Source organism: Artemia franciscana, chromosome 7 (genome assembly GCF_032884065.1).
Source record: "Artemia franciscana chromosome 7, ASM3288406v1, whole genome shotgun sequence".
Lineage (NCBI taxonomy): Eukaryota > Metazoa > Arthropoda > Branchiopoda > Anostraca > Artemiidae > Artemia > Artemia franciscana.
Genome location: NC_088869.1, coordinates 4,746,632 through 4,768,059, shown reverse-complemented (window position 1 = coordinate 4,768,059; position 21,428 = coordinate 4,746,632). Strand labels below are relative to the sequence as shown.

Below are 21,428 nucleotides of genomic sequence, written 5' to 3'. Positions count from 1 at the left end.
GCAAAGCGCAATAAAGATTACCCAAAAATATTTCCATTTGCCAAAAATAAAAAAATTGCCCAGAGACATTTATCCCCTGCAGGGATTACAATCAATAACAAAAAGAACTAAAAAATAAAAAGAAGACTGAAAAAAGGAAACAACTGCATGATCACTTAGAAGTCTATTTTTTTTTTTTTTTTCCTCAATGCCTAAGTGACACTTTAGCACAAATAGCGAGGTGTTGAGGAGGGGACGGCCCTATTCGTATACTGAATATTTCTATTCATTTTAAGTTTTAATGTCGCTTCTTACTTTAATAGAAAAGAAAAACTTCCTTTTATTTAATTTCTGATTTTTTTTATATAGTGCCAGGAGATCTGACCCAACCGCCACGGAGAAACCCCCTCACCACGACATGAAAATATCCTCTAGACAATCCAATCCCGGTAAAAATTTTACCCGGACAATTACTCTTAACAACTCCGCGCGAAAAATTGAGACAGAAAAGAGAAAGCAAAACATATAAAAAGAATTTTGTATAAGAACTCCCGCTGCAAATTCCCGCAGCGTACAATTTCCCCTGACAAGTTCATTCCGCGGAAACTTCCCTTCCCGTATTCCACCGTGGAAAAAAATTTGCCTCCCCCACCCGAAAATAAAATAAATACTATGCGTACACAATGGGTAAATTTTATAACTTAAAGACCTATCCCCTGGGGCTATGGGGGGAGAGTCAAGTTATACCCAATGGCATAGTTATTGGGCTTTTAAGCTATTATAATCAAAATTATATCTCAAAATCTTGATCGGACGATTTTGGGAAAAAAGTGGCGGGGGAGGTGGCCTAGTTCCCCTCTGATTTTTGGGTCACTTAAAATGGGCACTAATACTTTTAATTTCCATCCGAAAGATAAATTTTCTGATATTCTAGGACCACTGGGTTGATACGATCACTCCCGGGGAAAAAACAGACAAAAAAACAACAGTAACAAATAAAGACGCTTCCGTGATCTTTCTTCTGGCGAACAATACAATCCCACATTTTTATAGATAGGAGCTTGAAACCTACACAGTAGGATTCTCTGATATGCTGAACCTGATGGTGTGATTTTCATTAAGATCACTTGACCTTTAAAAGGTGTTTCCTCCTTTTTTTTTGAAAATCAGGAAAACTTTCTCAGGCTCTTCAACTTTGACGGGCAAGACTAAAATTTATATATTTGAAATCAGCATAAAAAGCTGATTCTTTTAATATATCTATTGATATTACAATCCATTTTTTTAAAAAATTGTTTTTCAGGGTTTCGGTTAATTTTGAGCCGGGTCGCTCCTTACTTACAGTTCGTTACCACAAATTGTTTAAACCACAATTTTCTCAGGTTTTTCTTTTGGTTTTTATTACGCATACGAGGTAATTATCCCCTCATCAGTACCTCGCTCTTTACGCTAAAATGTTTGTAATTTGTTCCTTATTTGTAACCTTATTATTCAAGTTGAACGGTCCTTGTGTGTCAGGAGTCATTTTTAAATAATTGGAACAAAAAGTTAAACATTAGCGTAAAGAGTAAGGCACTGAGAAGGGGCAAGCCCCTCATATGTTCGTTTTAAGTTTTAATATTGTTCCTTACTTTCAGTTGGAAAAAAACTTTTTTTTCATGTGTTAACAGCCACAAGTTGAAAACGGTGTATTTCGTATATTATCACATAATATTAAAGTTAAGAAGCTTAAGATACTCCCTAATATATGTCATATGAGGGGGCACGGCCCCTCATCAGTACCTCGCTCTTTACGCTAAAGCTTGCATTTTGTTCCAATTATTTAAGAATGCACCCTGAATCCCAAAAGCCGTCTAATTAGAATAAATAGCTCTTTTGAAATTACTAAAAATACTTGTAAAGAGCGTAAATAGTGTAAAGAACGAAATATTGACCAGCGGGTTAACCCCCTCATATACTAGTAATTTCTGTTCGTCTTAAGTTTTAATGTTGCTCCTTACTTTCAGTTGAAAAAAACTTGTTTAAAAAAATATTTTTGATTGATTTTAAGTAATGCTGGGAAATCCCGCGCCTCCTTCATAGAAGTTCTCTTTCCCCATGAAAAATTCCTCCGTGAAAAGTTGTTCGCACGTAACCCTCTCCCTCGAATCTCCCCCCCCCTCGAGAAAAATCCCACCCTGGATACGTTCGTGTATTTCCCAATAACCAATGCTATGTGTCAACAATGGGAAAAGTTCATAACCTGCAGCCCTTCCTCCGGGGACTGTGGGGGATCAAGCCGTCCTCAAAGACATAGTTGTAATATTTTTCGACTATGTTGAACAAAATGGATATCTCAAAATATTGACCCGGTGACTTTGGAAAAAAACGAGAGTGGGAGGGGACCTAGTTGCCCTCCAATTTTTTTGGTCACTTACAAATGGCACAAGAACTTTTAATTTCCGTTCGAATGAGCTCTCTTGCAACATTCTAGGTCCACTGGATCGATACATTCGTCCCTGGAGGGGACTAATAAACACGCATCTGTGACCTTTCTTCTGGCAAAAAAAAAAACAAACAAAAAACAAACAAACAAAATTCCACATTTTTGCAGGCAAGAGCTTGAAACCTCTACAGTAGGGTTCTCTAATTCGTTGAATCTGGTGGTGTGACGCTCATTAGGATGTTATGAGTTTTAGGGTGTGTTTCATCCTTTTTTCGAAAATAAGGCAAATTTTCTCAGGCTCGTAACTTGTGATGGGGAGGACTGAACTGGGGAGGATGAAACTCATATTTTTAAAATCAGCATAAAACTTTGATTCTGTTGATGTATCTATTTGTATCAAAATTCCTTTTTTAGAGTTTCGGTTACAATTGAGCCGGGTCGCTCCTTAATAATAGTTCGTTACCACGAACTGTTTGATAACTTTCAAATTACTTTCGTATTGCAAATTCATCTGTTTGATAACTTTCAAATTACTTTCATAATGCAAATTCAGCAAAGTTTTAAACCAAAAGTAAATGCAAAGCGGTAAGTCTTTCCCTTCAACTAAGGAAAATACACTAATATTCAGGCACAATCAAATTCTGGATCAATTTTCTGCAGCTTTTAGAAACCTGTTAGCTTAGTAATATTGCTATCACTAGAGAAAACCCATTATTTGTATCGTTAAGGAAGATTTAGATCCCTATTATATGTACCTTAACAACCTAAGGGGGAACTATTGCGAAGATTAATACTTACTTTTTCACACGATATTCCAGTTACATATTAGGCAATTGTATAGAACCTATTTTTTATTTATAATAGTTTTCCTTTTACACAATTTCGCAACAGTCTAAATAGAGGAATAGGAACCATTCAAATAAAAGCGATTCTTATTAATTAATTAATTATTATTATTAATTAAAATTAATTATTAATAAAAGCGATTAAAAAACTGTTTTTTTTTTCAGGCCGAACTAATTTGTATGAGTTGGATTGGCTGTATATAGAGACATGTTGTATTTTACTGATTAGGAAAAAACTGGAAACATGCAAGTGGAAATATAAATATTAGTATTAATTAATTCGAAAACTTTCCAAAAAAGAAGTTTTTCAAAGAAAAGTAGAGCATCATATTAAACCTAAGACCAGCAGATACAATGTCATATATTAATTAAATAAAAAACTAGTTTTTTAAACTGAAAGTAAGGAGCGATATTAAAACTTAAAACGGACAGAAATTACTCCGTATATGAAATGGGTTGTCCCCTCCGCAATCCCTCGCTCATTACGCTAAAGTTTTTAATTGTTTTAAAAAGTAGAATTTTGACAAAGAATCAAACTTTAGCGTAAAGAGCAAGGGATTGCGGAGGGGACAACCCATTTCATATACGGAGTAATTTCTGTCCGTTTTAAGTTTTAATATCACTCCTTACTTTCAGTTTAAAAAACTTGTTTTTTTTTATTTAATTTCTGAACGTTTTTGAATTAATGCATTTTTGATTTTGGCTCTCCGCACTTTAATTAGTAAAATGAAATCTGCATATTAATTTTTTTTGGCTAAACGGCTTTCTCTTAGTTTTGATCAGATGATTTTGAGAAATAAGGAGTGGGGAAGGAGGCCTAGTTGCCCTCAAATTTTTCGGTTACTTAAAAAGGCAACTAGAACTTTTAATTTTTAACGAAAGTTTTTATTAGTAAAAAATACACGTAACTTAAGAATTAACTTGCGTAACAAACTTTTATGCTCTTATATTTTTTATTATGTATATGAGGGGGTTTGTCCCCTCGTTAATACCTCGCCTTTTACACTAAATCTTAAGTTTTGTCCCAATTCTTTAAGAATGACTCCTGAATCAGAAAGGCCGTGGAATAAGTAGTTGAAATTACTAAAAACACTTAGCATAAAGAGCAAGGTATTTATCTCCTCCTAAATACCTCGCTCTTTATGCTAAAGTATTTTTAGAACCCCTCATATACGTAATAATCTCTGTTAGTTCTAAGTTTTAATGCTACTCTTTACTTTCAGTTGAAAAACTTTTTCGTGTGTTTATTTTCATTGTTTTTTTTTATAGTAATACTAGAAAATCCCGCGCTCTTTTCATTGAATTTCTCTTCTCCCATGACATGTTCCTCCAAGAGAAGATCCTCCCACATAGCCTCGTCCCCTCAACCCCACTCCAAACCAAAAAATCCCCCTGAAAACGTCTGAAAACGGTTTTGGAAAATTTCGTTTTCCTCACCTCAGAGCCCTATATATACTTTTCTTTAACTTTCTAATAAACGCAATGCGCTTAACCAGGCAAATAACAGAGTAAGTTAATATTAATGAAATAATAGCTATTCCATAATACAATGTATGTCTTGGAACTACTTATCTTGATACAAGTCTTTCTCCAGGTGTGGAAACTGATTATTTTTGGTTTGGGTTTTGTTTTCGTCGTTTGTAAAACCCTATGATATTTATTATAAGAAACCCAGAATTGAAATGAGATCTTTTAGCCTCTGTGTTTGCCAGGTACGTCAATTGGAGGGGAAAATTGACTCCTAGAGAGTAAGGAATATGTTTTTCTTGTTAAAAAAAAAACAACTAAATCTAGAAAAATGCTCTTTTTTTATGTGAATCAGGGTATGAGAGGTACCAATTGCCCAGTGGAGTATTTTCTGTGAGGAGGGAGGGTACGTCAGAAACTGAGTTTATGTCTTAAGTACATTTTACCGCACGGAGCTCAGCACCCTTGTAATAAAACTTAAGAAGAGCAGAAATAAAGTCACATAGCCTACTAAATAAAGCTTAAAACATTACCTGATTAATAATCAATGCTACCACTACTACTACTACTACTACTACTACTACTACTACTACTACTACTACAAACAAATCACCGTAGCACCAAGCCCCCGAGGCAAATACTGCTACGTACACTCCTCCTCCATCCCAATCTATTCAAAGCCTTCCTCTTTACACCCTCCCAGGAAGTTAGAATTTCCTTTAAATCTTTCTTTATGACATTCTCCCACCCTAGACGAGGACGACCTACCTTCCGTTTAGCCCTAGACAGTTGGCCGAAAATAACAATCTTTGGCAGTCTGTCATCCTTCATCCACAAAAGCTGCCCTAGCCATCTCAACCTTTCTTTCATGATAGCCCTAAAAAGCGGGATTGAACCACATTTTTGTTACAGCCTACTGTTTGAAATATGGTCAGTGAACTGGGTACCCAGAACAATCTGTAGGCAACTTCTCTGAAAAACATCTAGTAAATCTTCATCCGCTTTTCGGAGCGCCCAGCCTTCAGACCCTTACTTGACTACTGTCGTCACTGTATCTTCTAATATTCTAATCTTGGTTTGCAGACTTATCGTCCTATTCTTCCAAACTTTTTTAACTGTGAAAAAACACCCTGAGACTTGGCTATTCTATTTTTAACATCTTCACTGCTCCCACCGTCTTTACTAACAAATAAATAAAATAAAAAAACAAGTTTTTTCGACTGAAAGTAAGGAGCGACATTAAAACTTAAAACGAGCAGAAATCACTCCGTATATGAAAGGGGCTGTTCCCTCCTCAACGCCCCACTCTTTCTCTCAACTCAGCTTTTTAAAATAGTAAAAAACTTTAGCGTAAAGAGCGGTGCGTTGAGGAGGGAATAGCCCCTTTCATATACGGAGTGATTCTGTTCATTTTAAGTTTTAATGTCACTCCTTTCTTTCACTTAAAAAAACTTTTTTTTATTTAATCTCTGAACGTTTTTGACTTAATGCACGTTTTAATTTTGGCTCTCCGCACATGAATAATTAAAACGAAATTTGCATTTTTTTTTTGGCTAAATGGCTTTCTCATAGTTTCGATCGGACTATTTTGAGAAAAAAGAGTAGGGGAGGGAGGAGGCCTAGTTGCCTTCTAATTTTTTGGTTACTTAAAAAGGCAACTAGATATTTTAATTTTTTACGAGCGTTTTTATTAGTAAAAAGTATACGTAACTTAAAAATTAACTTACGTATCGAACTTCTATATTCGTATGTTTTTATCACGTATATGACGGGGTTCACCCCCTCGTCAATACCTCACTCTTTACACTAAAGCTTAAATTTTGTCTCAAATCCTTAGGAATGACCCCTGAATAACAAAGGCCGTAGAATAAATAGTTGAAATTACTAAAAATGCTTTAGCGTAAAGAGCGAGGTATTAGGAGGAGGTGGGCCCCTCATATGCGTAATAATTTCTGTTCGTTTTAAGGTTTAATGCTGCTCCTTACTTTCAGTTGAAAACACTTTATCATTTTCATTGTTTTTCTTTTTAAATAATGCTAGAAAATCCTGCGCTCCCTTCATGGATGTTCTACTCTCCGATGAAAAATTCCTTCTTGGAAGATCCTGCCACATAACCCCCTCCCCCTCTCAAACCAAAAAAAACTGAAAACGTCTGAATGCTTTCCAATAACCATTACTATATGTAAACACTAATCAAAGTTTGTAACTTGCGGCCTCTCCCAAGGGGACTGTGGGAGAGTAAGTCGTCACCACAAACATACTTATTAGGTTTTTCGGCTATGCTGAACAAAATGGCTTTCTCAGAATTTTGATCTGGTGACTTAGGGGAAAAATTAGCGCGGTAGGGGGACTAGATGCCCTCCAATTTTTTTGATCACTTAAAAAAGGTACTTTTTAAGTTGTCTGCACTGGTCTGGAATGCCAATTAGAGAAGGAGAACTCCTTCTTCCCTAGAATTTGAAAAAATACCTTCCACTTTGTTACTAAAAACTTAATCATGAGAATTTGCACACCATTTTTTTTATTGTGTGAATCCAGTTATGGGATACGCATTTATAGGGGGAAGGGTACGCCGAACAAAGTAAATTCCTAAATTGTCTTCACCAAGTGAAGCTTGGCCCCTGGTACTTACACCTATTTGTCATAACAAATAATTTTTTGACTCTCTCAAGGGGGATGGGTAAATATCAGTTTGTTTTTGCTCATAAACCACTTAACTACCTCAGACATCTAGGAGCAAGGAATATTTAATCATTTTTATGGTCAACATAGCCCCTGACTCCTACCACATATAAATGACTACAGCTCTTCTAAATATGACCACTTCTACCACATATAAATGACTACAGCTCTTCTAAATATGACCACTTCACAAAAACATGTTGGGCCCCTTCCTTTGTGCTGTTTTGTTCACTCTTCAAGTCTCCATTTTTCGCCAAACCTGACATGCTCTGTGAGGATCTCAAAGAGTCATAATATAGGCCAACTGAACTGTTGCCCTCTATCATGTGCTAGACTGCGCAATGTTGCTGGGCTTGAATTGTAAAAAGCCAAAAAGATCGTTTGGGAGGGAGGCAAGTGTTAAATTGTGTGGCTAGTGGATCTCAGGTATGACGGGTCATACGGTTAGAATGAGTGCTACAAAGGGGTAGAAGGTCCTCAACCTCTTTCCAGAAGGCAATAACAAAGTGATTGTTAGTTGGGGAGAACCACTTCAACTAAAACCTTTTTTATCCCTAAAATATTTGTTTCAAGATAAGCTATTGCTATAAGGACTTCAAATCGCATGAAAGTCTTTCCAGTCATTTTCATCATTATCATGAATACCATGATTGAAATAAGACAGTTATCTAAATTCTTATAAATAACAAAAGGGTATCGCTTTCAGCGACTAGGCCCATGTCGTGTGACCTTTTCGTACTTACGCACTAGTAAAATAGAGGTAAATATGGCCTAAAAACTAGTAAATATTACGCTCTGATTGCTGAATATCCGTAAGACCCTATCAGTCTTTAACCAGAAAGCAATTACGTGATAATATTCAACGGGTAGCAGTTCAAGCAGTCAAATTGTTTCTGGATACTGGCAAGAGAGTAAAAGTTTTTTTTCCTTATTCCTCAAGCCTAATTTTAAGGGATTATATATCTTTTTCAAGAATGCATACAGTCAGTAGGTCTAATTAAAGAATGAGAAATTGTATGCTTAGTTGGGTTAGCATAACCCATTTTGTCTCATGGCCAGGGATTAACTTACTGCTTTCGGGACTTTTTACAAAGAGGGGGTGGGGGTGGGGAGCCACAGACATAGAATTTTGTTTTCGGGGGAAGGTCGGAAAATGGTTTTTATCAGGTCCTGAAAAATTAATCTATACTACGTTTTTTATCTACTTCTCAACAGACAGGCTCTGTCTTCCACTAGATGATAATAATGAGCGGGATCTATTAGTCCACGCACAAGTTGTTTAATAAATGTTTTCTATCTCGACTGTAAGGCTACCTAAACCTTCAGTGAAGAATTAATAGTCATATTGGTCTTTAAATGTCTGATTACCTTCTGAATATATTTTACTTCAGTGCTAGAAAAAAAGAATCTGGAACCTCTTCTGGTAAAAGTTGTTTGACGTTTTACGGTTGCTTGGTGACAAATGAACGGGAAAATGAGTAGATGAACAACATTCTGACACCAGACACGTTGGATGAATTATATTACTTTATTGACAAGTTCTAGATAAATATTAAACTTTGCAAGAACTCGGCTTTGACAGACTAGTCTGTCAGTCTCAAAGATTCCAGTTTTAGAAAAATGTATTACTAATTTATTCTTAACGAAATCAGATTGATATTGCACGACTCCTTTTGGTGTAGCCCTTAAGTTTAGCAACAGAATTAAAGTCTATTTATTGAGTTCAAATAATTACTTTGGCTTCAAATGGGTTTTTGAGGTTGTTTTACTAAATTTAGGTTACCAATTGCGATAGACTTCAGTTTCACCTAAAAATAGCCAAACTTTACGAAAAAAGGTTGAAAATTTTTAGAATGTCATTTAATACCTAATCATACATTTTGAGCTGTACACAGTTTAGGCTTCAAAGATCTTACAAGTTGACATTCACGTAGCGCGTATTCAATAGGCAGCCCAAAATTGAGTCAAAAATATAAAAACATATTTTTTTTGGAAACAAGAAAGATCATTTTTTTTATTAAACCAGACAAGTTGGGATCTTAGACAAGAAAATTAAGCCCAAAAAATCATGCACTTAAATTTCAACCAAAATCTGCTTTTAATACTTAGCAAGAAGTAGCACTAAGATTTGTTTACTGTGTCATTCAACTGAAGTTAAAAAATAGTATTCTGAACGATAGCTCTGCTACATTTTGACCGGTGAAATCATACAAAAATTACATAAAAAGTAAAAAACAAACTTGAATGATCAGTCAAGCAAGTCAAACTGTCTTAATCACATCTTTAATAAGAATCAAAGAATTAATTACTTTGTGTTGATTTTACTATAATAGTCTTTTTCAGATTCAAAACCGGCCTGGGCTTTATCTGTCATTAACTGTGTTTGTGCAGTTCTGCATAAACCTCCTGAACAGGCAGGAGGGCATCGAAGCCTATGCCTCCATTATTGGCATCTTTCTGTTAGACAGCGTAACATGCCGGTGCACCTATTTTGCCAAACAACTAGTTTCGTACAGGTTTCACATCTATCATGACTGACATGAGTTCATTATCATAAATGTAACCCTGAATGATAGGGTTCAGAATGGATGGAAACCCATTCCACCCAGCTATATCAGCGAAGGCTTAATAGAAAGGATATCAGGCAGCTAAGGGTGTAGGTGATCTTCTAGGACTGAAAAAGAACATCGACAATGACGGTGTTCTGACAAAAAGCCTGGATCATAGGTAAATCCGTGTTTCACTCATTTTAGATTAATTAAGGCTGAGTAGCGTCTGCCATCGCATTCAGCGTATCAGAGAACCATACTCTAGAAGTTTCAAGCTCCTATCTACAAACATAAGGAACTTATTATTTTTTGCCAGAAGACCGATCACGGGTGCGTGTTTATTTGTTTGTTTGTTTTTTTTTCCCAGGGGTGATTGTATCGACCAAGTTGTCCTAGAATGTCGCAAGAGGGCTCATTCTAACGGAAATGAAAAGTTCTAGTGCCCTTTTTAAGTGACCAAAAAATTGGAGGGCACCTAGGCCCCCTCCCAAGCTCATTTGTTTCTAAAAGTCAACGGATCAAAATTTTGAGATAGCCATTTTGTTAAGCATAGTCGAAAAATATAATAACTATATCTTTGGGGCTGACTTACTCCCCCACAGTCCCCGGAGGAGGGGCTGCAAGTTACAAGCCTTGACCAGCGTTTACATACAGTAATGATTATTTTGAAGTGTACAAACCTTTTCAGGAGGATTTTTGGGTTGGAGGGTTCAGGGGAGGGGGCTACGTGGGAGGATCTTCCCTTGGATGAATTTTTCATGGAAGAAGAGAAATTCCTTGAAAGGGGCGCAGGATCTTCTAGCATTATTTAAAAAAAAAAACAATGAAAAAATAAATATGAAAAAGTTTTTTCCACTGAAAGTAAGGACCAGCATTAAAACTTAAAACGAACAAAGATCATTACGCATACGGGGGGTTCATCTTTTCCTAAATACCTTGATCTTTACGCTAAAGTATGTTTAGTAATTTAAACGATTTATTCTACAGCCTTTGTGATTCAGGGGTCAATCTTAAAGAACTGTAACAAAATTAAAGCTTTTGTGTAAAGAGCGACGTATTAACGAGGGGGCAAACCCCTCATACACATATTAAAATATACGAATATAGAAGTTCGTTACGTAAGTTAATTTGTAAGTTACAAATATTTTTTACTAATAAAAACGTTCGATAAAAATAAAAAAATTCTAGTTGTCTTTTTAAGTAACCGAAAAATTGGAGGGCAACTAGGCCTCCTCCCCCACCCTTTTTCTCAAAATCGTCTGATCAAAACTAAGAGAAAGCCATTTAGCCAAAAAAAGAATTAATATACAAATTTCATTTTAATTATTCATTTGCGGAGATCCAAAATCAAACATGCATTAATTCAAAAACGTTCAGAAATTAAAAAAACAAAACAAAACAAAAACAAGTTTTTATAACTGAAAGTAAGGAGCGACATTAAAACTTAAAACGAACAGAAATTACTCCATGTGTGAAAGGGGCTGTTTCCTTCTTCAACGTCCCGTTCTTTACGCTAAAGTTATTTACTGTTTTATAAAGTAGAATTGAGAGAAAGAGTTAAACTTTAGTGCAAAGACGTGGGACGTTGAGGAGGGAAACAGCCCCTTTCATGCACGGAGTAATTTCTGTTCGTTTTAAGTTTTAATGTCGCTCCTTACTTTCAGTTAAAAAAACTTGTTTTTTTTTATTTAACACAGTAAATAACCGAGTCAAACTGGATACGAGCAAAAATTAACATGAGTAGTGCTGAAGCTCACGCTTTGTCAAGACTAGAATATAATATACAGAGCCAAGTATAATTTCAAAGGAAAGCTAAACCTTCTGAAGCTTTTTCGTGCCATATATTTTTAGCTTAATTTTTACGATTTTTCTTCTAAATTTTTTATTCTTCTTCTTTTTTTTTAATTTGATACCCGCTACTGCCAAAGCTGCATAAGTTCATATGGAGGTCAACAAAAGTGGATTTTAGGGTACTTGTTTTTAGGATAAGCTTTTAAGATACTTATCGGGTGTAAATTCCTCTTTTTCACTTTGCTTAGCACTTCTCAACGAAACTAAAAAAAACTCAAATAAAATTTTAAATTTGAAAACTCTATTTTTCATGGGGGAGGGGGTGTTTCTCGGTGGGAGATAATTTATGACAGATATTTTCTGGGGAAAGTATTTTCCTTATTCTGGGGTATTTTAAGAGAGGTGTTTTCTGGGGAGGGGTATTTTCCACGTTTTTTTTCACGGGTATTTTCCGAGAGTTTTTTTCGTGGGGGGTATTTTTTGGTGGATATTTTCCGAAGGAGGGGGAAGGGTAAACGCCTAGAACCGTCAAAGATAGCGTCTGTACTTCGACATACTGCCTAAAGCAAGCACATAGGGGTCATAGAAGACCCACAAGATAGCTATATTTGACATGGCATCCTGTGCAGTAGCCACCCTAAATCGATAACGCAGTGTTGAGACGGGCTACGGGACACTAAATCAAAACTGAGACCATTGTTGTAAGAGACGACCTGTCAGGATTTCTCATAGCTTCAAGTGTTAACAGAAGAGAAGTTTTCTCATGCACAAACGTAAAGCATATATTTTCTTAGCATAACTTCAAAAGCAAAAAAAAAAAAAAAATTCACTTTTGGCTAAATTTTGTGCTGCTTAAGTGGTTCTGGGTACGTGAATTTGAGGTTTGACCGTCCATCGTGTCTTTCCCGAAAAGTAAATTTTTGGGCATTTTTATGTGTTATTTGGCAATAGGCCTATCTGTATTTTAGACGGATCTTAAGCCTAAAAAGTTATTCTGAAGCCAATATTTGCTCTCACCTGGTACGAATGCATAGCAAGATACCCTTAAAAGCCCATTCAAAGCTAAAACATTTAGTTGTTATTTTTGGGCAAAAATTTGGACCTATAAGTCTTACTCTGGAGCATTTATGGTTTTTCGTATGCATTAATGTTTTTGATCTTTGTGGACTCTTCGTCTGGAATTCTCCAGACTTTTCTTAACACGTTGATGAAGAAGTAATTTGTCTTAAATTGGTTCCAGGTTTAAGCATGTTTTCACGTAGAATTACTAGCTTATAAATCCAATGGCGGACTTGATGTACCATTAGTCCTTGCATCCACTCATATATTTTTACTATAGGGCTCTTGAAAGAATCGACAAGTTTTTGATACGGAAACGGATATGGAAAATATGGAAACATATTAAAAATAGACAGTTACTTATTGACATTCAGTGTCAATTGATTTTTGACGCATTTAGACATTAGAGAAACTTGTAGAGGTCGCAATGGCTTCGGCCGCGTAGAAGATCAGAAGTCAAACAGATTTCCATCAACATAAACAACAATACTCCTCTTTGTCCAAGAGTTTTTTTTTCCAGAGCCACTTCGTATGGAAAAGGTGGTCGCATAAGCTTTGGAAGGGACTTTGGAGCAGATATATCAAATAGAAGTTGAAAGTTCTAGTGCCCTTTTTAAGAGTCAAAAGTGATCAGTGGGCAAACTGCCCTCTCAAGCCCTTTTTAACTGCCCTTCCCCAAAGATCTTTGATTAAATTTTAAATTGAGCCTCTTTGTTCAAAATACTTTAAAGACCAAATAACTATGCCTCCGAAGATGAAAAGGTCCCCCGAAGCCTTTAGGGCAAGGGCTGTAAGTTATACAAGTTGCCGATCACTCACATATAAGATTCGTTATTGGTAAAATGTGATTCCTTTGATCCATGGTCTCCAAAAGGGCCAATCATGACAAGTTGTCCTTTAAGAGGTGGGTTCCTTTTTATTAAAATCACTAAAATTTCGTCAGGCTCGTAGCTTCTGATGGATAACTTTAAACTTGATGACTTTATATATTTGGAACTACAATAGATCATCCTTTTCTTAGGGTTTCGACCGATTCACTCTTCGCTCACAGTTTGGTACCACGAATTGTGTGAAAGTTTTCAGTGAATTAAGAAATCGATGTGAATCGGTGTGCAAAAAACTTGCAAATAAAAACTGGCTACATTCGTTGCATTTAAAAATACTTTTAGTAAATCACAAATAATATGTTTGTGCAGAGAGATGGGGTAAAGAGAGCACCGCATATGCACTACGTTCTCTTTTCGTTTCAGGTTCTAATTTTGCTTTTTAATTTACGCCAAAATAGCTTGTTTTTTCATTTAACGTTGATTAGTATCGACGCTAACATCAACGGGATAGAACTAGTATCAATAAAGGTATGGTAAAGCGGTGTACCAATAATTCTATATATAACACTATCAATTAGAAATTCTTTATACTGTTAAATTTAGAAAAGCTGAATAGAAACAGGAGAAACTTGATCTGCCCCCGTCAGGGTATTTGCGACAACCAGCCATATTGTAAGCACTGATATCAGTCTAATCTGACCTCGTCAGATCAGTCTCAGCCAGTGGACTACGCAATACATTTTCTCTGGTGGTCAACGAATTATTTAATAAAGTCGGTGCGCAAGACTTAAATGATTCACAGAAAAAGCTGGAGATATTTGAGCTAAATTAATCAAATAAAGGGATGGCTGCATTGTCATGGCTGAAGCTGCAAACCACCTACCCCAAAGAAAAGCTGCAGGGGAGAAGACCAAAGTTGATTGTTCCCTATAAAAAGAGGTTGTCATGGCACTCAAATTGTTGGAGGAGCTTTGATCACTACTACAAAATCATGCACCCTGCCTTACACACCTCAAGGTGCGGAAAAACCTATGCCTAAGCGAGGTAAAAAATATATATCCGCGAGAACAAAATTAGTACTCATTTCACAAGGGATTAGCCATGTGAAAACTGGTGGTTAGGCTTTAAGAAAAGAAACCACATCTCGCTTAAGGAACCTGAGCGAATTGAAAGCTCTAAAGGCTGTGCAATAAGAAGACCCTTTCATAATTCTAAGATTCTATAACCTGCTACAAAAAACAGCATAAGAGCTTGACAAACTAGAATGTTAGTACAACTTTGAAAAAAAACTGAAAAGGTTGGAAAGGTTTGAAAGGTTTACCCGAAAGAAAATTTATTTTTAATCATGAACCGAAGTTTTCAAAATTTAAGAAATATTAAATGCAGAAATAAGATTGGTCACAAATTTTTAGTACACTCACCTGCGGTAACTAAGTGATACAAGCAAGGCTCTTTCTGACTCCCTGCATTGTTACTGGCCCAGCACCCAATGGTTCCGAAATCACTTTCATTTTTTGGTGAATATTTGAGGACACTTTTAAGACCTGATATGATGAATGTACTTCTTGGCAACAAGATTGCTTCTGCAACAATATTTGAAACTGGAGTAAATGTCCACCAAAAGTGAACATCTGTAGGGTCGGCATCAACTTCACATGCCAAAGTAGTTGTTTCGCCACGAGACCCAGCAGCTTTAATTACTTCGTCTGTTTTACATTTTGGTGCATCTGCAAATTAAATTGTTTCGTTATTTACAATTTAATTAAATTATTCGTGCAATGAGGTAAAGAAAAGGTTACGAGCGTTCAAATCAAGGAAGGATTGCCTGATCAATGGCCGTTTATCACCACTTTTAGAATTTTTAGTTTTTGACATAATTCTTTTGGGTTCCACGATGTCTAACTGTGGTAAAATTCAAGGTTTCAGCATACAGCCACATAAGACTCCTAAACGGTTAAGAATCAGAAATTACTTATTCTTATTGCTACGCTTATTGTTTATTTTCCAAAGAATTTATTCTTCATCACTTTGTCTGAGTTCAGATTACAAGTTTCACTTTTACCAAGTTTTAGTGAGACTTAACCTTACAGCCATAATAAGTCACCAAGAAAACAACATGAAGCCCGAAATAATAAAACGTTGCAGCGGGCCACGGTCGAGAAAGAGCCAAATGTTTCGGTTTCAAGGGCATTTCAATAGTTATGGCTATCTGATACACTAACTTCTGCATCTAAATCTAATTAAGAACCTCCTCCTAGCTGCAGATATATAAGTTGGCTACTCAAATAATTTCCAAGCAATTCAAGTATTTGCCTTCTCAAACTGGTTCATAGTTCGGTCAAAATATAACATCTGCTGTTAATCGTTTATTGAGGTGTTTAATGCTGTTAATTTGACTATATTAAAGAATATATTATTGCTAATCCTACTAACAGCTAATCGCACTCCAAAACCTGAAGCCTACACGGAAATACAAAGCTGTTTAAGTTTCTTGACTACACTTACCTTGAGATTTATCAATTCCTGAGTGCCTTGCAATTGGCAGCTTTGGACTGCATTCTCTTCAGCTTTTAGCCACGATCTACCTACTAAGATACATCAATCCTATACATAGTTTATAAACCTTATTAATTTCACTACGAGTTTTATTTGGATTTATAGCACACAGTCTGCTCAAAAGGAATAGGAAACTCTTGGGCATATGGTGAATTTGTCAGTCAATAACCTCACTTAACAGACGAGGTGTTCATTGAAAGAAATGACAGTGGTAGATGATTTGTTTTAAAAGCGAGTCATCCAAATAGGAGTCGTCCTCCCTATCTCCCAATAGGAGTCATCCTCCCTATATCCCAATAGGAGATCAGAACAAATTTCTCGATTTGACAAAACATACTAATATATTAGAACAATGGAACAGAATATGGAGATAGTCTTCAAATTAAAAACCTAAGAAGGCCAGGCCTAAAGAAAATATTTGATCTATTTGCTGTCATGCTTGTTTTTACATGTCTTCTAGCTGCATATCTCGTTTGTGAATCATTTCCGTGCGTCATTACCTGAAACTTTTTCCTTGCCTTTTACTTTGACTGTTCGGATTAATTCGAAATTGTGTGTAACTTCTCACGACGTGATCGGTACCAAAAAACTTCTTTCCCAGGCTTTCCCAGCCGTTATATTTTTGCTTTAACTGTGCTGTTAAATAATCCAGGAACAATCAGGAATGTTCCAATGCTTATGTCTTTTGAATTATCTTAATTTCTCAGTGGCGTACTCATCGTTTTATTCTTTTATTTCAAGTCCTAAGGTGGCAAATCAGCCATTTTAGCTGAACTAAGAAATTCTGACGTACATTTAATTTCTCCATCCTGTGTATCCTTTACAGACGCTAAACTAACACTTTTCTTTTTCAACTGTAATTTCTGAAATATCTAAATTCCACAATAGCATAAATATTATGTTATTCTTTTTTTTTAAGTCATTTTGCTGTTTTCTCTTCCATGCCTTTTTCTCTAGCTGTTCAGAGCCATTGTTTATCTTGTATAATTCTGCAAGTCTTATTTACGCATTAAAAAATGAGTTCCTCTTTCACTTTATTAATCACAGACCCACACACGCTAAACTATTACACTCTTTTATTCCATTGTAGTTAAGCTTCGTCTTCTAACCCCTTACGTACACTATTTTTTTAACCAATTTATAATAAAACGTGACCTTTGTGACTGGTTAAAAAAAAGATTACCCTCGGAAGCTGTGGATTACGAAAGAAATAATAAGCATGATAAACAAAAGAAATCTGCTATATGAGCAATCTCTAAATATTCATAATGATGCAGATTTTAAAAAGTTTAAGAGAGTTAGAAATAAGGTGAATAGTATGGGAAGAGGGGCAAAACAGAAATATTATGAATACAAGTTTTTAGATCACAAAAAAGATTTAAAAGTGACATGGCAAGTCCTTAATGAGTTTATGGGAAGTCAGAAGGGTAGCCAGTCGCCTTGCATTGATATTAAAGGATAGAAATATTGTAGAGAATCAGTTTGGCCAGTTTTAGTCTCATATTGGCTCTTCAATTCAGGAAAGTGCAAAGCATGACAGGGAAGTTATATATATATATATATATATATATATATATATATATATATATATATATATATATATATATATATATATATATATATATATATATATATATATATATATATATATATATATATATATATATATATATATATATGTTGCATTTTGTTCATGTCCATGTGTTGTTGTTTTTTATATATAAGATAGGCTAGGTGGATAATCATAAGAAGTTATCTTTAGATATTTATTTATAAAATATAAATCATAATATGAATTTGTAGCACAAGGCCTTAGGACTTTCTTTTTGCTGCAATAATTTATTAGTGTTGTCATTTAATTTATGTTTATATTGTGGATAAAAATAAAACCTTCCTACCTACCTACCTACCTGTGAATACATATTATTTATAACTATTTTATGCAGCAACAGAAATAAATTTTATCAGCATAATTATTTAATAAATTTGGAGTGCTTCTCTTGTTTTTGAATCTAGTTGTCCTCACCGGGTGTAAGTTCTTTACTGATCAACACAAGATTGGTTCTTTGATTTTGGAAGTTTGGCACGGATTTATCAATCTCAAAAGAGGAATATATATATATATATATATATATATATATATATATATATATATATATATATATATATATATATATATATATATATATGTTGCATTTTGTTCATGTCTATGTGTTGTTGTTTTTTATATATAAGATAGGCTAGGTGGATAATCATAAGAAGTTATCTTTAGATATTTATTTATAAAATATAAATCATAATATGAATTTGGAGCACAAGGCCTTAGGACTTTCTTTTTGCTGCAATAATTTATTAGTGTTGTCATTTAATTTATGTTTATATTGTGGATAAAAATAAAACCTACCTACCTACCTACCTACCTGTGAATACATATTATTTATAACTATTTTATGCAGCAACAGAAATAAATTTTATCAGCATAATTATTTAATAAATTTGGAGTGCTTCTCTTGTTTTTGAATCTAGTTGTCCTCACCGGGTGTAAGTTCTTTACTGATCAACACAAGATTGGTTCTTTGATTTTGGAAGTTTGGCACGGATTTATCAATCTCAAAAGAGGAATATATATATATATATATATATATATATATATATATATATATATATATATATATATATATATATATATATATATATGTTGCATTTTGTTCATGTCTATGTGTTGTTGTTTTTTATATATAAGATAGGCTAGGTGGATAATCATAAGAAGTTATCTTTAGATATTTATTTATAAAATATAAATCATAATATGAATTTGTAGCACAAGGCCTTAGGACTTTCTTTTTGCTGCAATAATTTATTAGTGTTGTCATTTAATTTATGTTTATATTGTGGATAAAAATAAAACCTACCTACCTACCTACCTACCTGTGAATACATATTATTTATAACTATTTTATGCAGCAACAGAAATAAATTTTATCAGCATAATTATTTAATAAATTTGGAGTGCTTCTCTTGTTTTTGAATCTAGTTGTCCTCACCGGGTGTAAGTTCTTTACTGATCAACACAAGATTGGTTCTTTGATTTTGGAAGTTTGGCACGGATTTATCAATCTCAAAAGAGGAAAACTTTAGTCGTAAACTGAAAGGGTAAATGCTTCACGAAGAGAAAAGATATGAAATGGTTTTATCTCTGCAGGGATAAAAGCATCAAAACTAAAGGCTACATGCTCGGTAATATTGTATGCATCAGAGATAGGACCTACGATAGAATTAAAAAAAGACTAGATAAACTAATTATGAAAAAGATTAGTAAACTAAAAAGAAAACCATCGGCAATAAGCTGCAAAAAGTAGCTGAGATATATAATTAATTAATACTTTTTTTTACAATAACAGGTAAAGTATACTAATTCTATTGTTATTAGATTAACATAGATTGGTTTTATGAAAACATATAGATGTTTAAACATAGATAGGGTATTAAAACATAGATATGTTTAAAAATAGATAGGGTATCAAAATATAGATATCTTTGAATGTTAATAGGGTAATGAAATATAGACATATTTACACATAGATAGGGTAGTAAAACATGCATATGCTTAAACATAGATAGTGTATTAAAACATACATATGTTTAAACATAGATAGGGTATTAAAAATAGATATGTTTAAAATAAATAGGGTATTAAAACATATATATATTTTAACATAGATAGGGTATTAAAACATAAATATGTATAAACATAGATAAGGTATTAAAACATAGGTATTTTTAAACATAGATAGGGTATTAAAACATAGATATGTTTAAACAGATATAGGTATTAAAACATAGACAGGTTTAAACATTGATATTAAAACGTAGATAGGGTTTATTAAAATATTCGTTGTATGTCTGTTTAAAGCGAGGGCTTAATGTGTGTATTTTTTTATTTTTCTTTAAGCACTTCCCCAAAAAATCATGGTAAACCGTTTAATGGTAAACGCCTAAACTTGACTTATCAAAAAGATGTAAATGATTTGGTTTTTTAAAATGTTTTGAAGGCCAAAGTGAAATAAAAACCGCTTTAATTCTTTCATCTCTATTTGATTCACTGAGTTCTATTTAACTTGAAAGATTAGTTTTTTTTAGGATATAGGAATTTTTTTTAGCACTAGAGCATAGCAGAGAACTTTGCCGAAATATCTGCTTCGTTTTCGGTTTTATTTGGATTAAAACTCGTCTTCTTTGTTTTATTTATATATGATCTTTTTTGTCCTTTATTTTTCCCACGTCATGTAGGCCATTCACTGTATTGTTTAATAACCTATTTAGAGTAAGGGCAGACATAAAACTAGATTCAGGCAAGAAGGCATAGTGGACCTACAAACAGGATTTTTTTAATAGATATTTTTTCTATGTTTTTTTTTTCCTTGAGTGGAGACAAGAATGCACACACAGTAGTAATGAAGCATGATTGTAACATGTCTTTCCATCATCATTTTCTTTCGTACTAATTAGTACGAAAGAAAATCCATGCAATACCTCACCAAAATGTGCTAATTGCAATTGTGAACACGTGTCCTTTAGCATGTCATTCTCCGTTCTCCATGGTCTTGCAAGTCAACAAACCTTTAAATGATTTTACAAATTTCAATCATATCGCACAATATCAATGGCACAAAAAATAAAGATGCTTATATTGACGATCTGTACGAGAACTTTGACGTTATCTGCTGCAAGAAACCTTGTTAACTGCCTCTAGCAGAAATTTCCTTCATCGAAGCTCTATTCATTCGGTTTTTACTTCTGATGTACTTACTACGCATGGCCGCCCTTCTGGAGTTCTGGCCTGTATTTAAAAAAAAATATTCAACTTTTGAACACATCCCTTTTTTATTCGGATAAGCACATTCTTGCTGTGAGAGTAAATAGTACTGTGTTTGCTAATGTTTATCTTCCATATAAAAATAATACAATGGAGTCAATAAATAGAGTTGCTATTACATGCAAGTCTTTAAAGTCCGTGATGAATCGTGTCAAGGAAAATAAACTTGATTTTATAGTTCTTGGTGCCTTTAATACGGATTTGGATGAACAAAGTTATCGATCCCGAGAAATATTGGAGTGCATGCCCCCTTACGCGATTCTGAAGAAAGATTTATCATACTCCTATATCCATCAATCTGGTAGGGTTTCTAACATTGATCATATAATCAGTTCGTCACAGCTAGAATGCTCGATAATTCATGTTGATATT

The 21,428-nt window shown here is 34.4% G+C and overlaps 1 protein-coding gene across 1 annotated transcript in view; it reads right to left on the bottom strand.

Moving 5' to 3' along the window:
- Nucleotides 1–21,428, bottom strand: part of LOC136028754 (hemicentin-2-like) — a gene marked incomplete in the record, with an annotated part of 380,916 nt that overhangs the window by 92,036 nt on the left and 267,452 nt on the right. Inside the window, 1 exon segment of the mRNA XM_065706639.1 lies at nt 15,046–15,351. Within this exon segment, the coding sequence (XP_065562711.1) occupies nt 15,046–15,351 (306 nt within the window).